General features: G+C 47.9%; 3 protein-coding genes across 4 annotated transcripts; 1 reads left to right on the top strand and 2 right to left on the bottom strand.

Moving 5' to 3' along the window:
- The first annotated feature begins 748 nt into the window (after window positions 1–748).
- Window positions 749–8,202, top strand: LOC118503245 (chitin deacetylase 1). Of its 2 annotated transcripts, none has more exons than XM_036036266.1 (5): window positions 749–1,082; window positions 3,249–3,384; window positions 3,819–3,949; window positions 6,010–6,159; window positions 6,250–8,202. In XM_036036266.1, the coding sequence occupies exons 1-5, from the start codon at window positions 1,019–1,021 to the stop codon at window positions 7,401–7,403; spliced, it is 1,635 nt and encodes a 544-aa protein (XP_035892159.1). In that variant the 5' UTR covers window positions 749–1,018; the 3' UTR covers window positions 7,404–8,202. The 2 variants fall into 2 exon arrangements, with proteins under 2 accessions (XP_035892159.1, XP_035892160.1); XM_036036267.1 differs by lacking the exon at window positions 3,819–3,949 and adding an exon at window positions 4,487–4,599 and having other exon boundaries at window positions 6,250–8,127.
- Window positions 8,203–9,496: 1,294 nt separating this feature from the next.
- On the bottom strand, window positions 9,497–16,474 carry LOC118503244 (lamin Dm0). The gene is made up of 6 exons (XM_036036265.1): window positions 15,607–16,474; window positions 11,547–11,994; window positions 11,007–11,465; window positions 10,707–10,928; window positions 10,517–10,618; window positions 9,497–10,422 (listed from the first exon to the last, which is right to left on the bottom strand). Exons 1-6 carry the CDS (start codon window positions 16,041–16,043, stop codon window positions 10,384–10,386), a joined length of 1,707 nt encoding a protein of 568 aa, XP_035892158.1. The 5' UTR covers window positions 16,044–16,474; the 3' UTR covers window positions 9,497–10,383.
- A 761-nt stretch (window positions 16,475–17,235) lies between these two features.
- Window positions 17,236–19,329, bottom strand: LOC118503243 (maltase A3-like). Its single transcript, XM_036036264.1, has 4 exons — window positions 18,754–19,329; window positions 18,111–18,677; window positions 17,453–18,048; window positions 17,236–17,375 (listed from the first exon to the last, which is right to left on the bottom strand). Exons 1-4 carry the CDS (start codon window positions 19,270–19,272, stop codon window positions 17,258–17,260), a joined length of 1,800 nt encoding a protein of 599 aa, XP_035892157.1. The 5' UTR covers window positions 19,273–19,329; the 3' UTR covers window positions 17,236–17,257.
- Between the last annotated feature and the right edge of the window lie 155 nt (window positions 19,330–19,484).

Genomic DNA, 19,484 nt, shown 5'->3' with positions numbered 1-19,484 from the left:
AAAGATTTGAATCCACATATTAAACTCAGAATACTGTCAAATTTTAATGTCCCCGTAACTCGAGTACCGCGTTAGTTGAGAACTGACTGTGTATGAAAAATAATAAAATATAAATATAAATAAACTCCTCAATGGAAAGGATCGATGACATCCACCGATTTTATTGCCTAGAAAGTATATCGAAGGTAGAATAAATTAATTATGCTACAATATTACGACCTTTGGCGATTCTGATATCGTGAGTACTGATCTGATAACTAACACATTACTTTCGATTAACATAACCTTTCCTAACATCCCAAAATCTAAAACAGAAGCAAAGTTAATAATCCTAGTTGAGCAAACAAAACTCTGTTTAAACAAGCAAACTGCGCTAACCTTAACAAATTCAATTAGCAAGTGCTGATCGACCTCTCTCATAAGCTTGCTGATCGCGTATGTCACGTCACTCACACGGTCACTCAAAGCTTTGCGAGCCGGCCGAAACTCTCCCGGTGCGCACTGCTCATCCCTTCCAGCAAACGCCACCCGTTCGCAACACCCCATGGAAGTGGAAACGCTTTACACCCTCACAGCACACAAAGGTCCCGGGCCGGGTAACCCCCACCCTACCACCGGCACCTGAGTGGACTGAGTGCCGTTCGAGAACGCAGAAAGGCGACCCCAGCCGAACTGCCCCACGAAACCGCTTGCAGCTTGCATCCCGCTGGCGTAACAGAGCGAGAGCCTCTATATAAGTAGTAGCCGGTGCGGGAAAGGACGGTTTTAGTGCGCGCGCCCTGTCCACGAACCGACGTGTGCGTACAGTACGTGCAACGTAGCAGCAGCAGCAACCAGCTGCCCAGCCCAAACGAAAACCAGAAGCCACACCCGGTACGCCCGGACTGCGGACGATTCCATTTCGTGAGCCGAAAACTGCCACGAAATCATTGACAGTTGCGTTGCGCTTAGTGGTGGTTTGCCCAGTGTGCCCGGTGTGCCCGTACTCCGAGGCGGCGAAAGCGTGTGTTGTTAGAAAATGGCTACCAGCATGGCCAGAGTGTTCAAACTGTTCAGTTTGCTGTGTTTAGTGGTGACAATCGGTAAGCAAAATATTCACACCAGAAATCGTACCAAAATCGGCTAACGAAAGGCAAGTCTTTCCATGGCCAAAAAGGGCCTCTGAGGGCGAAACAGCGATTGAAATGCAATACTTATACTGTTGAAGGTGGACAAAAAAGGCATAATGGCATAACCGACGGCATACCGGAAACAGTTGGTGAACGGTGTATTACAATTGCGGATGGTTCTTTACCGCAGTCAGGCGTTTCAAAAACTCGCTCATCTGTTTCCGTGTGGATTTGTGATCATTTCCCGTACAAAGTGTTATGAAGCTCAAACTTTGGTTAGAAAATTACAATCTTTAACTTCCTTTTGCCAAAGTGATCGATTTGCCAGAAGTCCATGGGATTGCACCACTTAGCGAGCGCTTGGTTGCAAATAGCCTACCACCAGGGGCTATTGGGTTTTAATTCTTCTTTGCGTCATGCCTTATGGGCGGTTGGAGGCCAATTTACTTCACCACCAACAACCAGGCACAACACACGCACACAGTACATTCCCTTTCCTTTTTTGCACTGCCACCGTCACCGCCGCACAAAGTTCCGAGGGTGCGTGTGAAGCTTAAACGACCATAACCGTGCAATACAGCAAGTCTCTTGTCTGTCTCCTTCGCTTGCTGCAGTTCAGCTGCAATCCGAAAAGCCATCACATATTGTTCAGTGTGCATTTCAATTGCCTGTCTCCCACTTCCACCAAAACACATTTATGGGCTCATGTACTCACCAGGTTCCCCCCCCCCCACCCCCGTATAAGCACCGCAAAGCCGCCGCTGGTAATGGTATTGGCACGAAGAACTGGTTCTTCGTCGTCGTGCCGCTACGGTCGGTCGGTTTGCTGGCGCTTTCGCTTCCTTGAACTCCCGGCCAGATCAATCTTCTCGGGCCAGGACTGGAAAGCGACACATTTACATAACACGGTACACGGCGGTACGTGTATAGGTGTGTCTCGGGAAAGATTAACAAACAAAATGGATGCCCTTACGCAACTGCGATCGTGATCGATAAAAGTTGGCCAGGGGCAGTTGTTGGCTCTCGGCCGAATCTTGTCTGGAGTAACGGTTTTGGATAAGCTTTACCTTTAAGTGTCCCGAGGCGGTGTTCTTACGCGGTTGACCTTGACCTTGAACACCATCGACGAATTTCGTCTCAAACACGTTGGTTCTCCTAATCTTATTAGGACCACCCATCTTCACCGAACGGGACCGCGTACGGAACCGGCACACGCTTTTGATTAATGATGCAGCTAAGCCGGCACGCAGCAGCTAGAATACAGGGCGCTGGTCGGTGGCAAAACAAAAAAACCAAGCGAGAACGAGAGACGCTAACGATGCCTACTTCATTAATTACCCGAAAGATCGCACAAATAATGGATGAAACTGTGTCAGACTTACCGGTAGAGCGGGCTGATGCAGTGTTGAGATAGGCATCGGTGCGGTATTATTCAACAGTCAGGCATGAATGAATGAACACACGAATGATCGTGTGTGCGTTTGATCTACCTTGACACATGTCCTGCTGTGCTCATGACCCGAAAGCGTCTTCTAGCGATCGAGCGGAGCGATAGAACTCTGGGCTTTTGCAAAAAATTTGCATTTTAGATTGCAAAGAGCGACGAGTTGCGCTAAATGTCACACTCTTCTTACCTGGACCGTTGACAGGGCACCATTTACAGTTTATGACCATCGGCAACAAATCAACACAACCACGGCTGCTGCTCGGTGCAGTTCAGACGATCGATCATAACAATAAATTTCACTTTCATCGACACCACTCGAAACCGTGTGATACGGCGATACGATGTGATAATACCCGTTGTGGCCATCTTGAATTGGTCGCCTGTCATCGCACGCCGACTTTCACAGCTTGCTCGTTACGACACACCAATTGCCCAGCGGTGAGCAGCGTATGTGTGTGTATCTTTATGGCGCGATTGCCTAACGAGTAGCCGCCTCATCGCCTCTGCCCTCGGAGCCACGATTCCTTATTTGTTCGAGAGTGTTTTTTTTTTTGTTTCCACGCTTGCTCTTTATCGTACAGCCGTTCAACCTTTCTCTTTGATTATATCTTTTTGTTTTACACCATACTGATTTCTTTTTCTCCCTTCCTGTGCTTCGTTTCCGTTCCGTGCGTTTCCACACCGACAAACAGCGGCCGAAGTTCGCGTAAAGCGCCAAGACGAGGACGTCGATCCGGATTCGATCAATGTGGAGGAGCTGTGCAAGGACCGGCCGGGCGATGAATACTTCCGCCTGAGCACGGACGGTGACTGCCGTGAAGTAGTGAGGTAAGGCTCTACCAGCTCAACCAATGTGTATTATTCGCTGCCATCACCAAGTCCTCCGTCCAGTAACTTCAGCAGCACCCTTTCGAGGAACTGTTCGGACTTTACCAGCTACAACTCTGTCAGTGCTATTTTCTCTGAGTAGAAACAAACATGGCGGAAGTGGCTTTACCTGCAGTGACAGCTGTCACGCGCCTTCCATTGCCATGGATATTTTAGAAAGCATGGCCTTCGTGGATGACTTAACACATGCATCGTGGCCACCTGATTTCTTCTTCCGCGTGTAGTTGCGCGTACCTTCCCTTTTCTAGCAAAAACTGGAACCGGTGTTTCCGGTGTGGTGCGATCTTAAGCCTTTCCTCAACTTCCCCTCCATTGCCAACCGATACTTATCGCTTTCCGTTGTAATTTCCCTCAATCTTGCCGACGAAGAATAGGTGCGACGATGCGGGCGAAAACGGCATCACGCGGCTCGCCTCCGTTCGTTGCCCGACCGGGCTGTACTTTGACGTGCTGCGTCAAACGTGCGATTGGAAAACGAACGTGAAGTCGTGCGACCTGCTAGGAAGTAAGTCTCCGGGACACGGCCAACAGTCGTGCTGTGTGGATGAACTGAGCTGTTGCAGAACCTCCGTTTGCGAACGCCCGCTCATTTCGTCCACACGCGCATCAAGACATCGTTTGGTTCGGCCCGGTTATTTGTGTTACCATCTCGACTAAACTGTGTTCTCTCTTTCTTCTTTATCTTTCTTATGATTTTCTCTTCCCGCTGCACGAACTGAAACCCTCCCCCCCAAACCCCCTCTCTCATTCAACCCACTCAACCCGCCCTCCCATATCAACCCGAATTCCTCGCGTGTGTGTGTGTTTCCAACGACCCGTGTCCCACTGTGTTTCTCACCCGTGTGTGTGGCTTCCTGTGTTTCCACCCACCACCCCTTCCCCCAATTCCTACTCATCTCATCCGACGGAAACATCGAACCCGCCAACCGTGTAACCACCGCGAAATGCAACACCCAACCCTTTCTTTTGTGTGTGAATAACCGAATGTGTCCTTGCATCCCGAACCTACCAAACCCCTTCCCGAAACATGCATGCGCATCAGGTGTACACGGTCTGGACTGAAGCAAATCACTTGCCCGTCCGGATTGGCGTTCGACATTGAAAAACAGACTTGCGATTGGAAAGCAAAGGTCACCACGTGTGATAAGAAAGAGAGTAAGTGTCCTGCCCACCCAAGGCCCACCCAGGCGTGGGCGCCATACACTCGGGGTGCTACCGAGCTTCGGGTTGTACAAAGATGAAAGGTGTTTGCTTGTTTACACACGGGACACATACCTTACACCTGATTGTGGGCAGGGATGCTACAGCTAGGTCACCGGTACTACTCGTGCACAGCAGCGTGGAGTAGCTTCACTGTACATAGGGTGTAGATCACCGCGAGCTAGTCGCGGTAGCACGTCTAGCAGAAGGTTAGCGAACGCTCACAAAGGATTATAGGAGGCATCGCGCAATACACATCGAGGTCTGGCTCAGAGACATATTGGTTTTGGATACAGCTAGTAGACAGACGTAGTCCACGGTGCACAGAGCAGATGTAGGAAGCTGTTAGGTTGGGCCGCTGAATGATAAACGAACGACTCTTCAGCACGCTCAGCCCGTTAATCGCCGAAAGTAAAACGCACACACGCTCTAGATACAGACGAGCAGACACACGCACACACACGTACACACGAACAGAGTTACTAACAAACTCATGCACAGGTAGCATATTTTGGCAATGGTGATGGTTAATGTAAAATTTCATCCTAGTAGCAATCGATATTCACGCATCTCAACGATGGAGCACCAAAAATTACACACCACCACACACGTCATAGATAAGAAACACCCCTGAAAGTATACTCATCCGCATACACACATTCAAATGTTATAGCAAAATTATGGCATTCGATCAGTTTGCCATCTAATTTAAACGATTTTTAATCTAATTTTTTTTATCTTGTTGTCAAGTCATTTTAATTCTAAAAAAGACATTCAATTTCATAACCTTTGTATCTAATTCTCATAAAATAACTTCATCGGTCATTGTTTCTAGCAATCATTTGATTTAACAAACGAGACACGACACGACCACCAATTAGTGATGTTATTCTTACGAGCACGAGGAGCTTCCTGGCACAGTTTCAAACAGTTTCGTCGATACTCGCACTCTCTTCTTTTACACACATACAGTTTTTTTTCCCCTCGATTGGCTTGTTATCAAACAAGCGCATTGCACAGCACGAGAACCCGATGTGTGATTAAGCGTTATGTGCGAAATATTGTACATAAAGCACACGCAGCACCCACACGAACATTAGATCTCAGCAGCAAAACATACGCGATGAATATGATGTTACACACCTGAGTCACCCTGATCACCTCTCACTACTCTATTCAAAACTCTTTCAACATACTCTTAACAATCCTCCATTTGGGGTTTCCTAACACTTTCAAACGGGTTATTGGAATATTGTAAACTAACAGCCTCGCACCGGTTTGTAGATAGTCTTGCGCACGCGCACACTGGTAGGAAGTTTCACGTGCATTGCACTACAATCTTGCAATTGTTCCGTTTTCCCTCAGAGCCACGTAAAGTGCTGCCGATCCTGAAGACGGACGAGCCCATCTGCCCGGAGGGCAAACTGTCCTGCGGCAATGGTGAATGTATCGACAAGGAGCTGTTCTGTAACGGCAAACCTGACTGCAAGGATGAGTCGGACGAGAATGCGTGTAGTAAGTATTGGCTGCAATGCGGATGTTGAAGGCTCTCCGGGGGACAGTCCGAATATTAAAGGCTTCTGTTTGCGACCATCTTTCCCACAGCCGTCGAACTTGACCCGAACCGTGCCCCGGACTGTGACACGACCCAGTGCGTGCTGCCGGATTGCTTCTGCTCGGCCGACGGAACGCGTATCCCCGGTAACATTGAACCTCAGCAGGTACCGCAGATGATCACGATCACCTTCAACGGTGCGGTCAACGTGGACAACATCGATCTGTACGAGGACATCTTCAACGGACAGCGCCAGAACCCGAACGGTTGCCAGATCCGCGGTACGTACTTCGTCTCGCACAAGTACACCAACTACTCGGCGGTGCAGGATCTGCACCGTAAGGGACACGAAATCTCCGTGTTCTCGCTCACGCACAAGGACGACCCGAACTACTGGACCCAGGGCACGTACGACGATTGGCTGGCCGAGATGGCCGGTGCCCGTTTGATCGTGGAACGGTTCGCTAACATTACCGATGGTTCGATTATTGGTGTCCGTGCGCCGTACCTGCGTGTCGGCGGTAACAAGCAGTTCGAGATGATGGCCGATCAGTTCTTCGTGTACGATGCGTCGATCACCGCTTCCCTTGGCCGTGTACCCATCTGGCCCTACACGCTGTATTTCCGCATGCCGCACAAGTGCAACGGTAACGCACACAACTGCCCGTCCCGCTCGCACCCGGTCTGGGAGATGGTGATGAACGAGCTCGATCGACGTGACGATCCGACGTTCGACGAATCGCTGCCCGGTTGCCATATGGTGGACTCCTGCTCGAACATCCAGTCCGGCGAACAGTTCGGTCGTCTGCTGCGTCACAACTTCAACCGCCACTACAATAGCAACCGTGCGCCGCTCGGTCTCCATTTCCACGCTTCCTGGCTCAAGTCGAAGAAGGAGTACCGCGAGGAGCTGATCAAGTTCATCGAGGAGATGCTTGGCCGTAACGATGTGTTCTTCGTCACCATGCTGCAGGTCATCCAGTGGATGCAGAACCCGACCGAGCTGAACGCGCTCCGGGACTTCCAGGAGTGGAAGGAGAAGTGCGACGTCAAGGGACAACCGTACTGCTCGCTGCCCAATGCCTGCCCGCTGACCACCCGCGAACTGCCCGGTGAGACGCTCCGTCTCTTCACCTGCATGGAGTGCCCGAACAACTACCCGTGGATCCTGGATCCGACCGGTGACGGTTTCTCCAAGAAGTAAGCCCCGAGTGAAGGGGGAGCTGAAGAGGGGCAGAGGTCCTAAAGCAACTAGTTTTCTTCCTTCCCATTTAGGGGGGAAACCATTTTCCCACCGGGAACCAACCAATCTATTGTAAATAATGATCACTGTCTCATTGTCGCACGATTTTTCCTCCTCTATATTGTCGGGTGCGTTTTTCACCACTTCTTTTCCCCCCCGTTAAACAAGCAAGGCAACACTAGGAGAAGAACTTTGCCTAGAAGACGAGAGACTTCAATCGGGACCTACCTGCGGGGTTTGAAACCCTGCCTTTCACGTTTTCTTTCCTACCCATCTTTCCGTCCTTCAATACATCGTGATATTTCGTTTGTTCTCGCCACCTCGCGCCAATATGGTCGCGTAGGGCGAACATCGGAGGCGTCTGGAGTTCCGATCGGGTCGTCGAGCACCGTATCCTCGGTGTGATCTATTATGTTTTTCTCTATGTTGGAGAGAGAGAGAGAGAGATAGGGAGAGAGCAAAAACGGTTAGCAACATGTTGTACGACGCAGTGTGCTTGTGCAAGGTCCCCGGAGAACCTGCGTAGTAGAGATCCGGCTAGGAAGGGTCTGCCACAGCAGAGGGCAGGCCCACACAAACAGAAGAGTAATGAGTAATTTTACGGTACTGTTTTATAATAAAATATTGAAAAAACAAACAAAGCTACGTAACTTCTTCGCACGTGTACTGGTGTACGGGCGAGAGCCTGTCCCCATATATAAGTGTGTTGGTGGCGGTATGCAGAAGCACAAACTAGCACACCCAAACTAGCAAAAAAAAAGCGGAACCAGCATCGTAAAGTGAAATTTATATTTAAAAATATTCGAAAAAAACAATAAAAATTACAATATAAAAATATATGCGGTATATTATTAAAATTTCTTTTTCTTTCCTGATTTTAAGTGGAGTGATGTGAGAGAAAAAAATGCTGATAGCGAAACTACTGCTCTTACCACTTTTCAGACAAGAATTGCATCTGAAATGCATTTATTACAAAGTTCACTCGCCACTGTGAGGCTACCATATCTCGCGTTTCACATTCCCTTTATCTGTTCGGCGCTTTAATTTGCTCTGTGTTGTTTGCTGGAAGATACTTTGATGATACTGCTGCTAGTATCTGTGTGCTCAGGACAAAACTAAGCAAAATGCAGGTTTATAATGGCTTTAAAAAAAACCTCTCTCGCTTTCTCTCTCTCTCTCTCTCTCTCTCTCTCTCTCTCTCTCTTTCGCTCTCTACCTGCTATTACATTTGTTTATTTTCGTAACTAAAAAAAACAACAAAAAATCATGGCAAAATGTGTAAGGCAGTTCAGATGCGTATAAAAAGTTTTCAAGCAGAAAGGCAAATAAATTAATCCAAACCGAACACACAAAAATCGAGCGAGAAAACCGCAGTCGAAAAACGAAATGGAACATAAAACTGTTTAACCGCTGCCTTGATTCGGGGGAAATTTTTTTGCAGGGTTTTTCCGTTGAACATGAAATGGTGAACGAAGCTAGTTGGCATGGGAACGGCGGCAGATCGCAAGGTAATCCATTACCTTCCTTTGTGAAGATTCCAGATGATATTGTAATCGTAGCCGATGATATTGTACACGGTCTGTCAGCACTCGTGAAAGTGCCCAACTTAAGAACAAGTAATTGATTAGCTTGTCATCTGAAGCCCTTCCAATGTAATCTAACTTTGTTTAACGATTTCATGTAAGGAGTTAACAAAAAAGGATCGATACCTTTACATTATCAACCGAAAAACCCTGTAACTCGAATGGTACAATATTGATTATAGTCTTGTACATCAAATAACCTAATACACCCCTGTTTGGGCGAAAATTGACGTCAAATACATGAAAATGAAAGGGTATTAGTGATGGGGACATTAAAAAAGGGGGAGCCGAAGTATAATCGCTGCTCACAACACAACATCCAACCTACAGGGCTTATTAAGGTTTCTTGCTGCTGCTGCTGCTCACTCTTATTCCCTCTTACACTCTTTTATAGCTACACCTTAAATCGTTTCCTCTCGTTGCTTTCGTGTTTTTTTTCTTTCTTTCGATTTTTCCCTCTAAACACTACACTAAGTTAGTGAGTGGTTGTTATTTAGTTCTTTTTTCCACAAAACAAAAGGCCTCTCATTTACTATGTACGCGGGTTCGCTTGTGTGAGTGTGCTATGTTTTTTTTTTGTTCAGTTTTGTATTTTTTGCTCGTGTTATTTGTAACCGTCATTAGTCGCTAACGTTAATCCCCCGGATCGATAATCTGTTAATTTTATTATTACTTTTTGTTATATTCAATTCCGAAAATTAAAAAAAAGAAAAAAAGGAGCATAAAGTTTTGAAGGATTCGCACACACACGCACACGCGCTGTTTGTAAGTAGTTCCAAATAGGTAATATTTTACAAGATTATGTTTTCCTGCCCTTTCCAGTGATGGACATTGTGATGGTCTTCCCGTCGTTGATCTCTACTAAGCATTATAGTAAAAGATCTATTAACTCGCACATGGCCCAACAGGGGTTTAAGGTGAGAATGTGTGTGTGTGTGTGTGGGAAGTTTTGAATATTAAGAAATTAAATATATAAGAAAAAGTTAAACAAACACGACGAATTCACTTTCCTACGCTACCGCGGCGCTTGTGTGCTACGGACATTTTGCTGCGTTTGTTTTGTGGTGGACGACGTACGGACAAAACGAATATCTTGCTTCGCAGTTCTCTGTGTATGCACGTGCACGTATGAACGTGTGTTTGTGTCAAATCTAATGCTCGGCGCGCAGCAATAACCCTTCCCTTTAAATTATTCGCTTACAGCAGATAACGTTTCCTCCTAGTCAACAGCGAGAGCAGGGAGGGGGAACGTGTTCCAGATGTAATGTTTGTAATGATAAAATTATATATAAACGTCACCGCCACACGTTTTGCCATATATATGTATATCTTCGGCACACAATATTACACGGCACTTATTACATGATGCGACACTTTTCGTCGCCTCGTGGTTCGCCCTAGAGAAGAAAAAGCAGTTACGGAATTAGTCTCTTGGCGGATAACTTCTTGGCAAGAAGAAGGAGTTAACACTGCTTTTTGCTCTGTACGTACCTGCTGGTGATGAAGCTCCTCGCCGTAACTTCCAAGGTACTCACGGTGACGGGAGGCAGCGGTCGACACGATTCGCTTCACACGTTCAGAGGCAGCAACCTCCTGCGAAAACAGATAAAGAGTCACGAAATATGATTGTGTACTCGAAATGCACCCGCTTCTCCCTATCCCCCATCCCCCTATTCCTTACCTCTCCGTCAGCGTTCATCAAATGGGTGGTCATGTTGTCTCCGGCGAACCACTTCTGGCCCTTCATCACGATGGTCGATGGTGGTTCGTGATCCTTGCCCAAATCGGACGACCAAACGGTCACAAAGGCGCCCCCGTCCACCTTTAGCGATCGGTGAAATTTGAACACGGTTTCGTTGGTGCCGACCTTACGGACCAGAGACCATCCGCCGATTTGAACTTCCTGAAAATTAGCCGAATCACAATTATTTTCGTTTTTTCTTCTTCAATACAATAACCCCTCCGGTTGAATGCAGTTTACCTTGCCCGACTTATTTCTCAGCTTCACGAATTTTCCCTCCGGATCGACCTCCACAATCTCCAGGTCACCTTTGGCAGACGACGTGACGGAATAGTCCGACACGCTGCGTTCATCCGATTCCTCCAACACCGTACGCTTGCGCTTGGCCGCGGCACGATTCGGTGTACGGCGCACCATACCGGCACGGGACATGCTGCTGGACAGTCCGGACTGCGAGAACAGCGAAACATTGCCGCTCGGCGTAATCTTGAGCCGATCCTCCTCCGAGCTGAGCAGTTTGTCGTAGGCCGCAATCTCCATGTCGAGCGAAATTTTGATGTCCATCAGCTCCTGGTACTCCTGCAGCTGCATCGACATTTCCTTTCGCAGCCGCTCGACCTCCTCCATCATCTTGGCCTTTTCGTCGGCGTGGCGCAACCGTTCCTGGTTCATCTGGTGCTCCAGATCGCGAAGACGAGCCTACAACGGACCAAGACAAAATAACGGTTGATCATCAAAATCAAACATAATGATTTGTGCCCGCAATTAGCGGCTGCTTACCTCATACAGATCGGAAACCTCCTCACGGTTCATGCGTAGCTGCATATCGTACTGGTTGCGCAGATCCTGCAGCGCCTGCTGCAGCTTCGCCTCGTACTGCTCCGACAGTACGCCATCGATTTCGCTAATCTCCACCTGGCGGCGGGTCTTCGTTTCCGATATTTCCTGCATGTGCACCTGGTCCTTGAACGTCAGCTCCTCGCGCAACGTTTGCACGGCATTCTCCAGTTCGACGCGGGTGAGCGTTTCGTCCTCGAGATTCTTGCGCAACGCGTCGAGCTGCTTCTTAAGCTTGGCCAGCTCCTTTTCCAGCTCCTTTTGATCATCCTTAGCCTTCTTGTGGTCGGCAACGAGCGTGTGATACTTGCCGGCCAGCTCGTTCGCTCGCGCTTCCTGTGCGCGCAGGTTACGCTCGGCTTCGGCACCTTCCTTCGTCTTACGATCCAAGCTTTAATAAAGAAAACAAATGGAAAGAAAAAAAAGGGATAGTAAAAAATGTTCCATAAATGTAATTGTAAAATGTTTATATCGTTAATACGTTAAATAACTGGACATGTTCAATAGCTATCATAGGCAATTCTGCCTCGTACCTGGGATCTACTCTTCGATCGTTCTATCGCTCAGTTCCTTCTAAAAATTTCGTATTATGTTGATGTCGTGATTGAGACACGTTGCTTCCCAAATTTCTCCACTTCGCTCGTGGAATTCTATGCCGGCCTGCTTCCCATCCTGCCATTGGAACATCCACATGATTCATCAATGGACCAATTATACCCTCTTTAGCGATCCCCGCCTTCTATTCATGGAGCTATTTTCTTGCAAGCGAAACGGTTCGGGAATTCAAAACACGTTCTTGCTTTGTCATGAAATGTCCATTACTACTGCTAGAGAAAGAAGCTTTAAGGGAAAGATTCCTAGTGAACTATAGGGAACATATTGCTCCAACGGATCATAAAGCAAAACGGGTGATCGAAAGAGCGCGAGAATATGCGCTGCTCTCAACCAACCAACCAACCACACGTGGTTTGTATCACTAAAGGGCAACAGCAGCTCGCATGGGTGCGATGATCGGTCTGACTTTACACACTTGGCGCGTTTGACTCACGCGCGGTACACATGTGGGGCCCAACCAGCCAGCCAAGATAAGCATGATCATAGTTTTAGCTCAACCGCATAGACAGAGCCAGCGAACCAGACGACCAAACTACCGGGCCTGAAGCTATGACTAAATATAGCAATCAGTTCTCACCGGAATGCGTGTGTTTGTTTGTGTGGTGCGAAGATGCGTTTGGACCGCGGGACTTTCACCATTTGCTTACTCCCGGATCTTGGACCTAACTATGCATATTATTATAAACCTCCCGGGTTCTCTTCAGTATGCCTTCCACATGGACTACCGAATGGGTGACGAAGGTTTACGATGACCCCCACGGAACCGACCGTAGAGCAGTCGCAAATTGAACCCCCTTTGAGAATATGTGATCCCAGCGATAAATATCAAATTATGTACGATGCACTTTCATTCACCGGCCCGAGGCCCGTGTATGTTTCAAAGTACCTTGGGAGATGCTCCATTAGAGGGAGAGCCTAACTACACTACACGTAAAGGGTTTGTTAGAAAAAAAAATTAAAATCGATCCTAATTATTATTCATCCTCATGTCTTCGTGTACAGACGATATACAGCAAGAAAAGACAAGAAAAACACAAGTTCCCGTGAATGTTCCTGCCACAACGGAAAGGAGCTCCCACGCGATGCCCTCGCGCGTTGTCGAAGGCGGTGTGGCATCACGCGGCGTCCAAACAGCCCTCACCAACACACTAACACGTATGCGGCGATGCATCGATTACTCGATCTCTCCCTATCTCTCTCTCTCTCCCCTCCCTAAAAGCGAGAAAAATGCATTTCCCTAAACGTTTTTCCCGGGGTCGCTCGAGGTCCACACGCTTTGACCCTGCGGGATTGATTTGTTTGCACACTTCTTTGCTTCGTTCGTTTTATGTCCCTTTCCTTTCCTTCATTCGTTCGTTCGCTGCTCCCCCATTTCATGGCTTTTCACACCCCACGGAATGGGTAAGAGTGTAGGAGCTTTGATCGTAGAATAACCACCCTCGAGGAGGATGATGTCATACCGTGTGCGTTTTGCGCCCGCGCACTTACACACACACACGCGCGCGTGGTTACTGGGGACGCACATTCATGGACAAACGCTTTCCCCTTTTTTCCGCCGACAGCGAGAGGCTGAAGCGACTAGCTCAGGCGCGCGCGTTGCGTGGAATCGTCGCGCATTCATACGAAGGGACAGAGACAATCCAGGCTGGAAGATGGATGGAATGCGCGCGCACCCGTGCGCAGGAGTAGCAGCGGCGACTGCTGGAGATTTACCACTCCGAGTCAATATTTGATTTTCCATCGAAAGCGATGAAACATGCCTAAAAATGCTTGAATAACTTTCGACCATAACGGGAGGGTCGTCGGTCCAGCCGAAAGGCGCACCCGTGACGCTATGGAAGCCCCTACGCGACACATCATCTGCCTGCGTGTGGTTGTGCGTGTTTCGGGTTCGTTCGGCGTGCAACGCACTGACTGGGGAAGTTTAGAGATGAGACTCCTCCATGGCAACGAATTTAAATTGAACGATGTGGGAATTAAGCGTCATCTTGGGGAGGAGGAACGAGTGCACGCAACGCGCATAGCCTTCTTCTCCTTCTTGAAACAATAACCAAACAGTGAAGAATGAGAGTGAATAAACAAACCGGAAATCGTTAAATCTCTATCCCTTCTCCTAGCTGCAGTGCAGGGCGGCGATCCCGTTGTTTTCCTATCGCAAGGCCTACTTTAGCTAAACAGCTAAACTTTGTTATGTTTTTTTTTTATCATTCACGTATAAAAAGTAACACAAATAACATGAAACAAAACTATCAAAGTTATCTGCCCAGCCCATAAAACACTACTTGTTGCGTGTAGAGTAAACTTTATCAACTAGTGCGCCCGAGAGTGTGGCACGGTTTTATCTTGCGTTTATCCCTTTTGTTTACCAAAACGAACGTGCCATACGCAGTTCTATTCTGTAAGGTAGAACCCCCCATTCGAGATTAAGAAGCAAGAGCGCTTTAATTGTAGAATGCCATTGCCACCACCCGCATGCGACAAATAATGTATGTTTGAAGCGTTTTTTTTCTCTACTTTTTGCTAGCCCACGAGTTGGTTGAGTTGCTATCCCCGGACAGATTGATTGCCGATTGGTAGTTGTGTGGGTAAACAGAATCGCCCTTGTATTGGTAATCTTTCGCGCTTGTCAAACAACCGGCTTTTCAAACTCCGCGTGATTGTATGTCAACCGTATTAAAGAAAAGAAAAAAAAAACGCTGCAGCAGCCGGTGAGAAGAATTTGGACTGATGTCATCTGAAATTTTAGATATCCATTCCAAAAATTACGTCACGATTGGACGGGCACGGACGAGTTTTATTGAAGTGGAGACGACGATCCTGAGCTGTGCCGCTGCCCAACGGTTCCGAAAAAGAAGCCTTGAGCGACGTCACATTTTATGTGTTTTTCAATGATGCATGACTTCATACACAATGACGTAATGTGTTTATAAATGACCAGCCGTCATGGACACACTTCACAGAACGGTGTGGCTATAGGAGAATCTGTACTCGCCCCGTCTGCTACGATATGACCATCAGGCATGATTTCAAAGCTGTGAAAATATGCATCGCTCGTAATGCGACCACAGTGTAAATTGTAAACAAATCGCCGCATTAGATTTCATCAAAAAACCAATCTCTAACTCGAAGACATTTCGAAAGATTTGTTTTTCATGCGAATCGATGACGTCAGCAGTAGAAAATAACTAAATAATCCCACACCGTACGGCCATGAGAAATGTTGCTTTTTTTCGAGCACATCTACGCTCGGCGGGAGACAACTGCTTGCCCGCCTTGTCGTACGTTTACCAGCCCGATTCGAGCAGCTAGCTTTCATGATTAAAAACAATTCGAATGGGACACCCAGGTCACAACCCGGCATCCCCTCCGCTCATAGGGTCCTTCTTACCGCTTTTTCAAGTCCTCATTTTCCTCGAGGATCCGCTTGCCGTCGATCTCCATGCGGGCCTTTTCGCGCGACGTTTCATCGAGCAGCTTGCGGGCATCGGACAGCTCATGCTCGTACATCGATTTGATGTTGGACACCTCGCGGGTGGACGTGTCCTGAGAGGTGCGCACCTCCATCGTGAGGCGTGAGTTTTCCTGCTCGAGCATACGCATCCTGTCCATGTACGCCGCCAGACGGTCGTTCAGATACTGTAGCGACTGCTTCTCCTGCATGCGGGAGTGACGCGTAGGACTTAGCGGGCTGGCTGGACGGGAGCCGCTGCTGTGATGTTGCGACGCTGACGCACCCATCGCCGCGCTGCCGCTCTGCTGTACCGGGGTGCTAGCCGTCACCGGGACCGGCGTCGAGGCACCGGAACGCTTCGTTCGCTGCGACATGTTGACTTGTGTTTGCGTTCGAAAAAGCACCCAAACAAACCGTGTGTGTGTGGTCAATTGTTACACCCTTCTTTCGGCTGAAAAAGGCACTGCTCTGCTCGGTGTTATTCGCTTCACACTATGCTTTCTTCCACACTTTCACAGCACGCACGCACGCACACTCACACACACGCACACTTTCTCGGTAAGGCGGCTCCGATTCAGGAGGGAACAGTCGGGCACGCGCTTGCAGTCGGCATTCACCGGGCACACACAACACAAACCGATAGACCGATTCGATACGTTTTCGCTTATATTCGATACGCCGCCCTCTTATCTATCACCGCAACCTGTGATATACGGGTGAATTACTTTATTGCAAGTAGACGGTCACAAAATTCAACGGACACACATTCGTTTTCGTCCAGACACGAAAGAAGCACCAGAAAAATGGCGTCACTGTAACCGCTCCCAGGTTATGTCATGTCCGTCGGCGGTGGCCATCTTGGATTGCTGTTTGGCAGTTTGACATTGTGGATTGAATCAATCCGATCCATTTATTTTACTGAAAATTACTGTCACGCAACAAAAATTAGGTTTAATTAGTTCAATTTTGTAAATGTAATATGTTCTGAGTTTATTTATGAAAAACTAGCATTCAAATCCTGAACATCAATGAACAAAAAAATTACCTCTTTCGGAACAATAGTTCCGAGCCGCTTGGTAATGATTTGCTATAATTTTATATTATGGCGTTAGCTCAAGCTCAACAATTCAAATATAACTGCCAAAACCATATTTTTCTTAAATTCCATTTATTTTACCACAGAGCTCCAAGTGGCCGTAAGTTGTGTTTTATGAAGCTCAGTCAAGTAATTTGGCTGTCAGGTGCATAAGGTTGGCATAATCGAAGGTCAATTTATTTTCGGTGAGCGACATAAATCATGCTTTTAATTTGCTATAATTTGTTCTGAGCTGGACGGAGGCCGAGGCGATAACGGCACCGATCTGCACATAGCAAGACCATGGCTCAAATGCCATCCAAGCAGGACTGACTATCAAGCTACAGGTTGAATCAAGGTAAATCAGACTTTTCGAGGTTGTATAGTGCTAAAGAAGAAAAATATATTTTATTTGCTCTTTGAATACGTTATGGGCTCTAGGTAATTTTTGGATGTCCATATTGTCTTTAATTTAAAAATAAAACTCTGTATTCTCCATAATGATTAAAATGTTTATTGAAGCCAACTATCACAAATAGACGAATAAACCTTTTCTACCGGTCCCACGCGCGCTTTCAACACGAACGCTTCGTTGGGAAGCAAAACAATATCCTTTGTCGCTACCGATCCTCTGTGAAAAAGTTGTAAAAATATAGCCTATATAGTACAAGCAACCCAAAAACGTGGCTCGCACGGCTCCAAACTTACCCTCGAATATTGTGCGAACCGACACTGACTACATCAAAGTACAGCTTGTCCGGCAGTGAATTAGACAACGCAACAGCATTTACCACCTCCAGCTGGCTGCCAAGATTGGCCAGCGTAATGTACGTGCTAAAGTTCGTTAGCTCTCGTACAACTGCCAGCACAGAATCCCCCAAGGCAACCGCCTTCACAGTGCCTAGCTGGAAGGTGCGCGACTTTCTAAGCTCCATCATTGACCGGTACACCTTCAGATGACTCTTTTCGGCCTGCTGCTGTACGAGCACGTTTACTTCCCTGTACCGATCACCCACCGGTAGCCATGTGCTGGATCCAGTCGTAAAGCCTGCCATCGCCGTATTATCCCACTGGAACGGTGTGCGGCATGGATCGCGTGATTTTTCCTCGTACAAGTCTTGGCCCGCATTGCAGGCAGCCGGATCGACGGTATCCTCCCAGGAAATGTACACATCCGTCATGCCAATCTCTTCACCCTGATACGTGACACTCGCCCCAGAAAGACTGAGCAAGATCATGTTCAGCGCGTCAATGCGTTCCTCGCCAAGCCGTGTCCCAACGCGTGGTCGATCATGGTTACCCATCTTAAAGAAAACGAGCTTAGTGTCGAGGACTACCGAGTCACCAGCCTAAACCATCAACTTACCACCCAGTTTGGCACCTGACCGGCGGGCAGGATGCTCATCCAGTCCCTTACTACCTTCACGTAGTCGGACGCCGGCGATTGCTTGTTCACCTCGGTGATAAGCCTAAAGTTAAACGGCATATGCGATCCCAACCGTCCCGAGCTGCTCTGGTAGTAGGTCTTTATAATGTCCAGCGACGAGTAGGCTTCCGTCATGATGACCCTAGTCTCCCCACCATGTTGCTGCTGGTAAGCATCGATCAGTTCCCTCCACTCGTACACCATCTCAACCGTTTCGGGCAGATCCTGGGTGTAGATGTGGGACAGGTAGTTGGTATCTTCCGGATCATCCACCAAACCGCTCAACGGTTCGTCACGCAGCTCCGTATCTTCGTAAAGTGTCGGGACGGCATCGATCCGAAACCCATCCACTCCTTTGTCCAGCCAGAACAGTAACACATCCTTCATTTCCTGCACCACCTTCGGATTGCGGTAGTTAAGATCGGGCTGCTCTACGGTAAACTGATGTAGGTAGTACTGCTGTCGCTTGTCGCTCCACTGCCAGGCACTGCCACGGAACGCTTGAATCTAGCACACACACACACACACACAAATTAAAGGACATGCATCAGTTCTGCGCTGTGGACTGCTTCCCTTTACCTACCCAATTGTTTGGCGGTAAGTTCCTTCCACCGGCCGGATTCGTTTTCCCATCGTGCCACACGTAATAATCCTCATAGCCTGATTCGCGGTTTTCCGACTTGATGAACCACTCGTGCAGATTGCTCGAATGGTTCGGTACAAAGTCCATGATCACTTTCAAGTCGAGAGCACGCGCCTGCTCCACCAGCCGCTCGAAATCGGCCATCGTGCCAAACTCCTCGTGAATGTCGCGAAAGTCGGATATATCGTAGCCAAAGTCCACCATCGGCGATTTGTAGATGGGTGAGAGCCAAAACGCCTTAACGCCGATCGCTTTCAGGTACGGTAACCGCGATGCAATACCGTTCAAATCACCCACTCCATCGCCATCGCTGTCCATAAACGATCTTGGATATATTTGATAGAAGGCCGCCTTTTGCCACCAATCACGGGTGGTCGGTTGGGATAGGTTTAAACAGTTCACCCACGGCACGATCGCCAGCACTATACACACAGCGGGTAGAAGTTTCAGGGCGCCCATCTTCACTTTATGTTACGGCCAGTTTCTACTGCGTGGTGTTTTATAGAGCGGCGCTGCTATCTGGCTGGGTCAATCAGGAAGCTAGTAGGATCAACTGATCAAATCGACCAACACCCGATAAGATAATATTGATAGATTGATGTAACGGAAAAAGGGGGTTTAAAGCTGCAGTAGTTGAAGTGCAATAACAGTGTTCATCAACAACAGTACCT

The sequence above is a fragment of the Anopheles stephensi genome, chromosome 2 (assembly GCF_013141755.1).
Source record: "Anopheles stephensi strain Indian chromosome 2, UCI_ANSTEP_V1.0, whole genome shotgun sequence".
Classification (NCBI taxonomy): domain Eukaryota; kingdom Metazoa; phylum Arthropoda; class Insecta; order Diptera; family Culicidae; genus Anopheles; species Anopheles stephensi.
The sequence above is the reverse complement of the archived record's forward strand: the minus strand, read 5'-3'. Positions and strand labels throughout refer to the sequence as shown.

Excerpts from the sequence above, each read along its gene's own strand:
- LOC118503244 (XM_036036265.1), bottom strand. The coding sequence starts at position 16,043 with ATGTCGCAGCGAACGAAGCGTTCCGGTGCCTCGACGCCGGTCCCGGTG. Across the intron at positions 10,619-10,706 it reads TGATGAACGCTGACGGAGAG|GAGGTTGCTGCCTCTGAACG; the intron begins GTAAGGAATAGG and ends CTGTTTTCGCAG. Across the intron at positions 10,423-10,516 it reads AGGAGCTTCATCACCAGCAG|GGCGAACCACGAGGCGACGA; the intron begins GTACGTACAGAG and ends TTTCTTCTCTAG.
- LOC118503245 (XM_036036266.1), top strand. The coding sequence starts at position 1,019 with ATGGCTACCAGCATGGCCAGAGTGTTCAAACTGTTCAGTTTGCTGTGT. Across the intron at positions 1,083-3,248 it reads GTGTTTAGTGGTGACAATCG|CGGCCGAAGTTCGCGTAAAG; the intron begins GTAAGCAAAATA and ends ACCGACAAACAG. Across the intron at positions 3,385-3,818 it reads GACTGCCGTGAAGTAGTGAG|GTGCGACGATGCGGGCGAAA; the intron begins GTAAGGCTCTAC and ends GACGAAGAATAG.
- LOC118503243 (XM_036036264.1), bottom strand. The coding sequence starts at position 19,272 with ATGGGCGCCCTGAAACTTCTACCCGCTGTGTGTATAGTGCTGGCGATC. Across the intron at positions 18,678-18,753 it reads ACTTACCGCCAAACAATTGG|ATTCAAGCGTTCCGTGGCAG; the intron begins GTAGGTAAAGGG and ends TGTGTGTGCTAG. Across the intron at positions 17,376-17,452 it reads GGTTCGCACAATATTCGAGG|AGGATCGGTAGCGACAAAGG; the intron begins GTAAGTTTGGAG and ends ACTTTTTCACAG.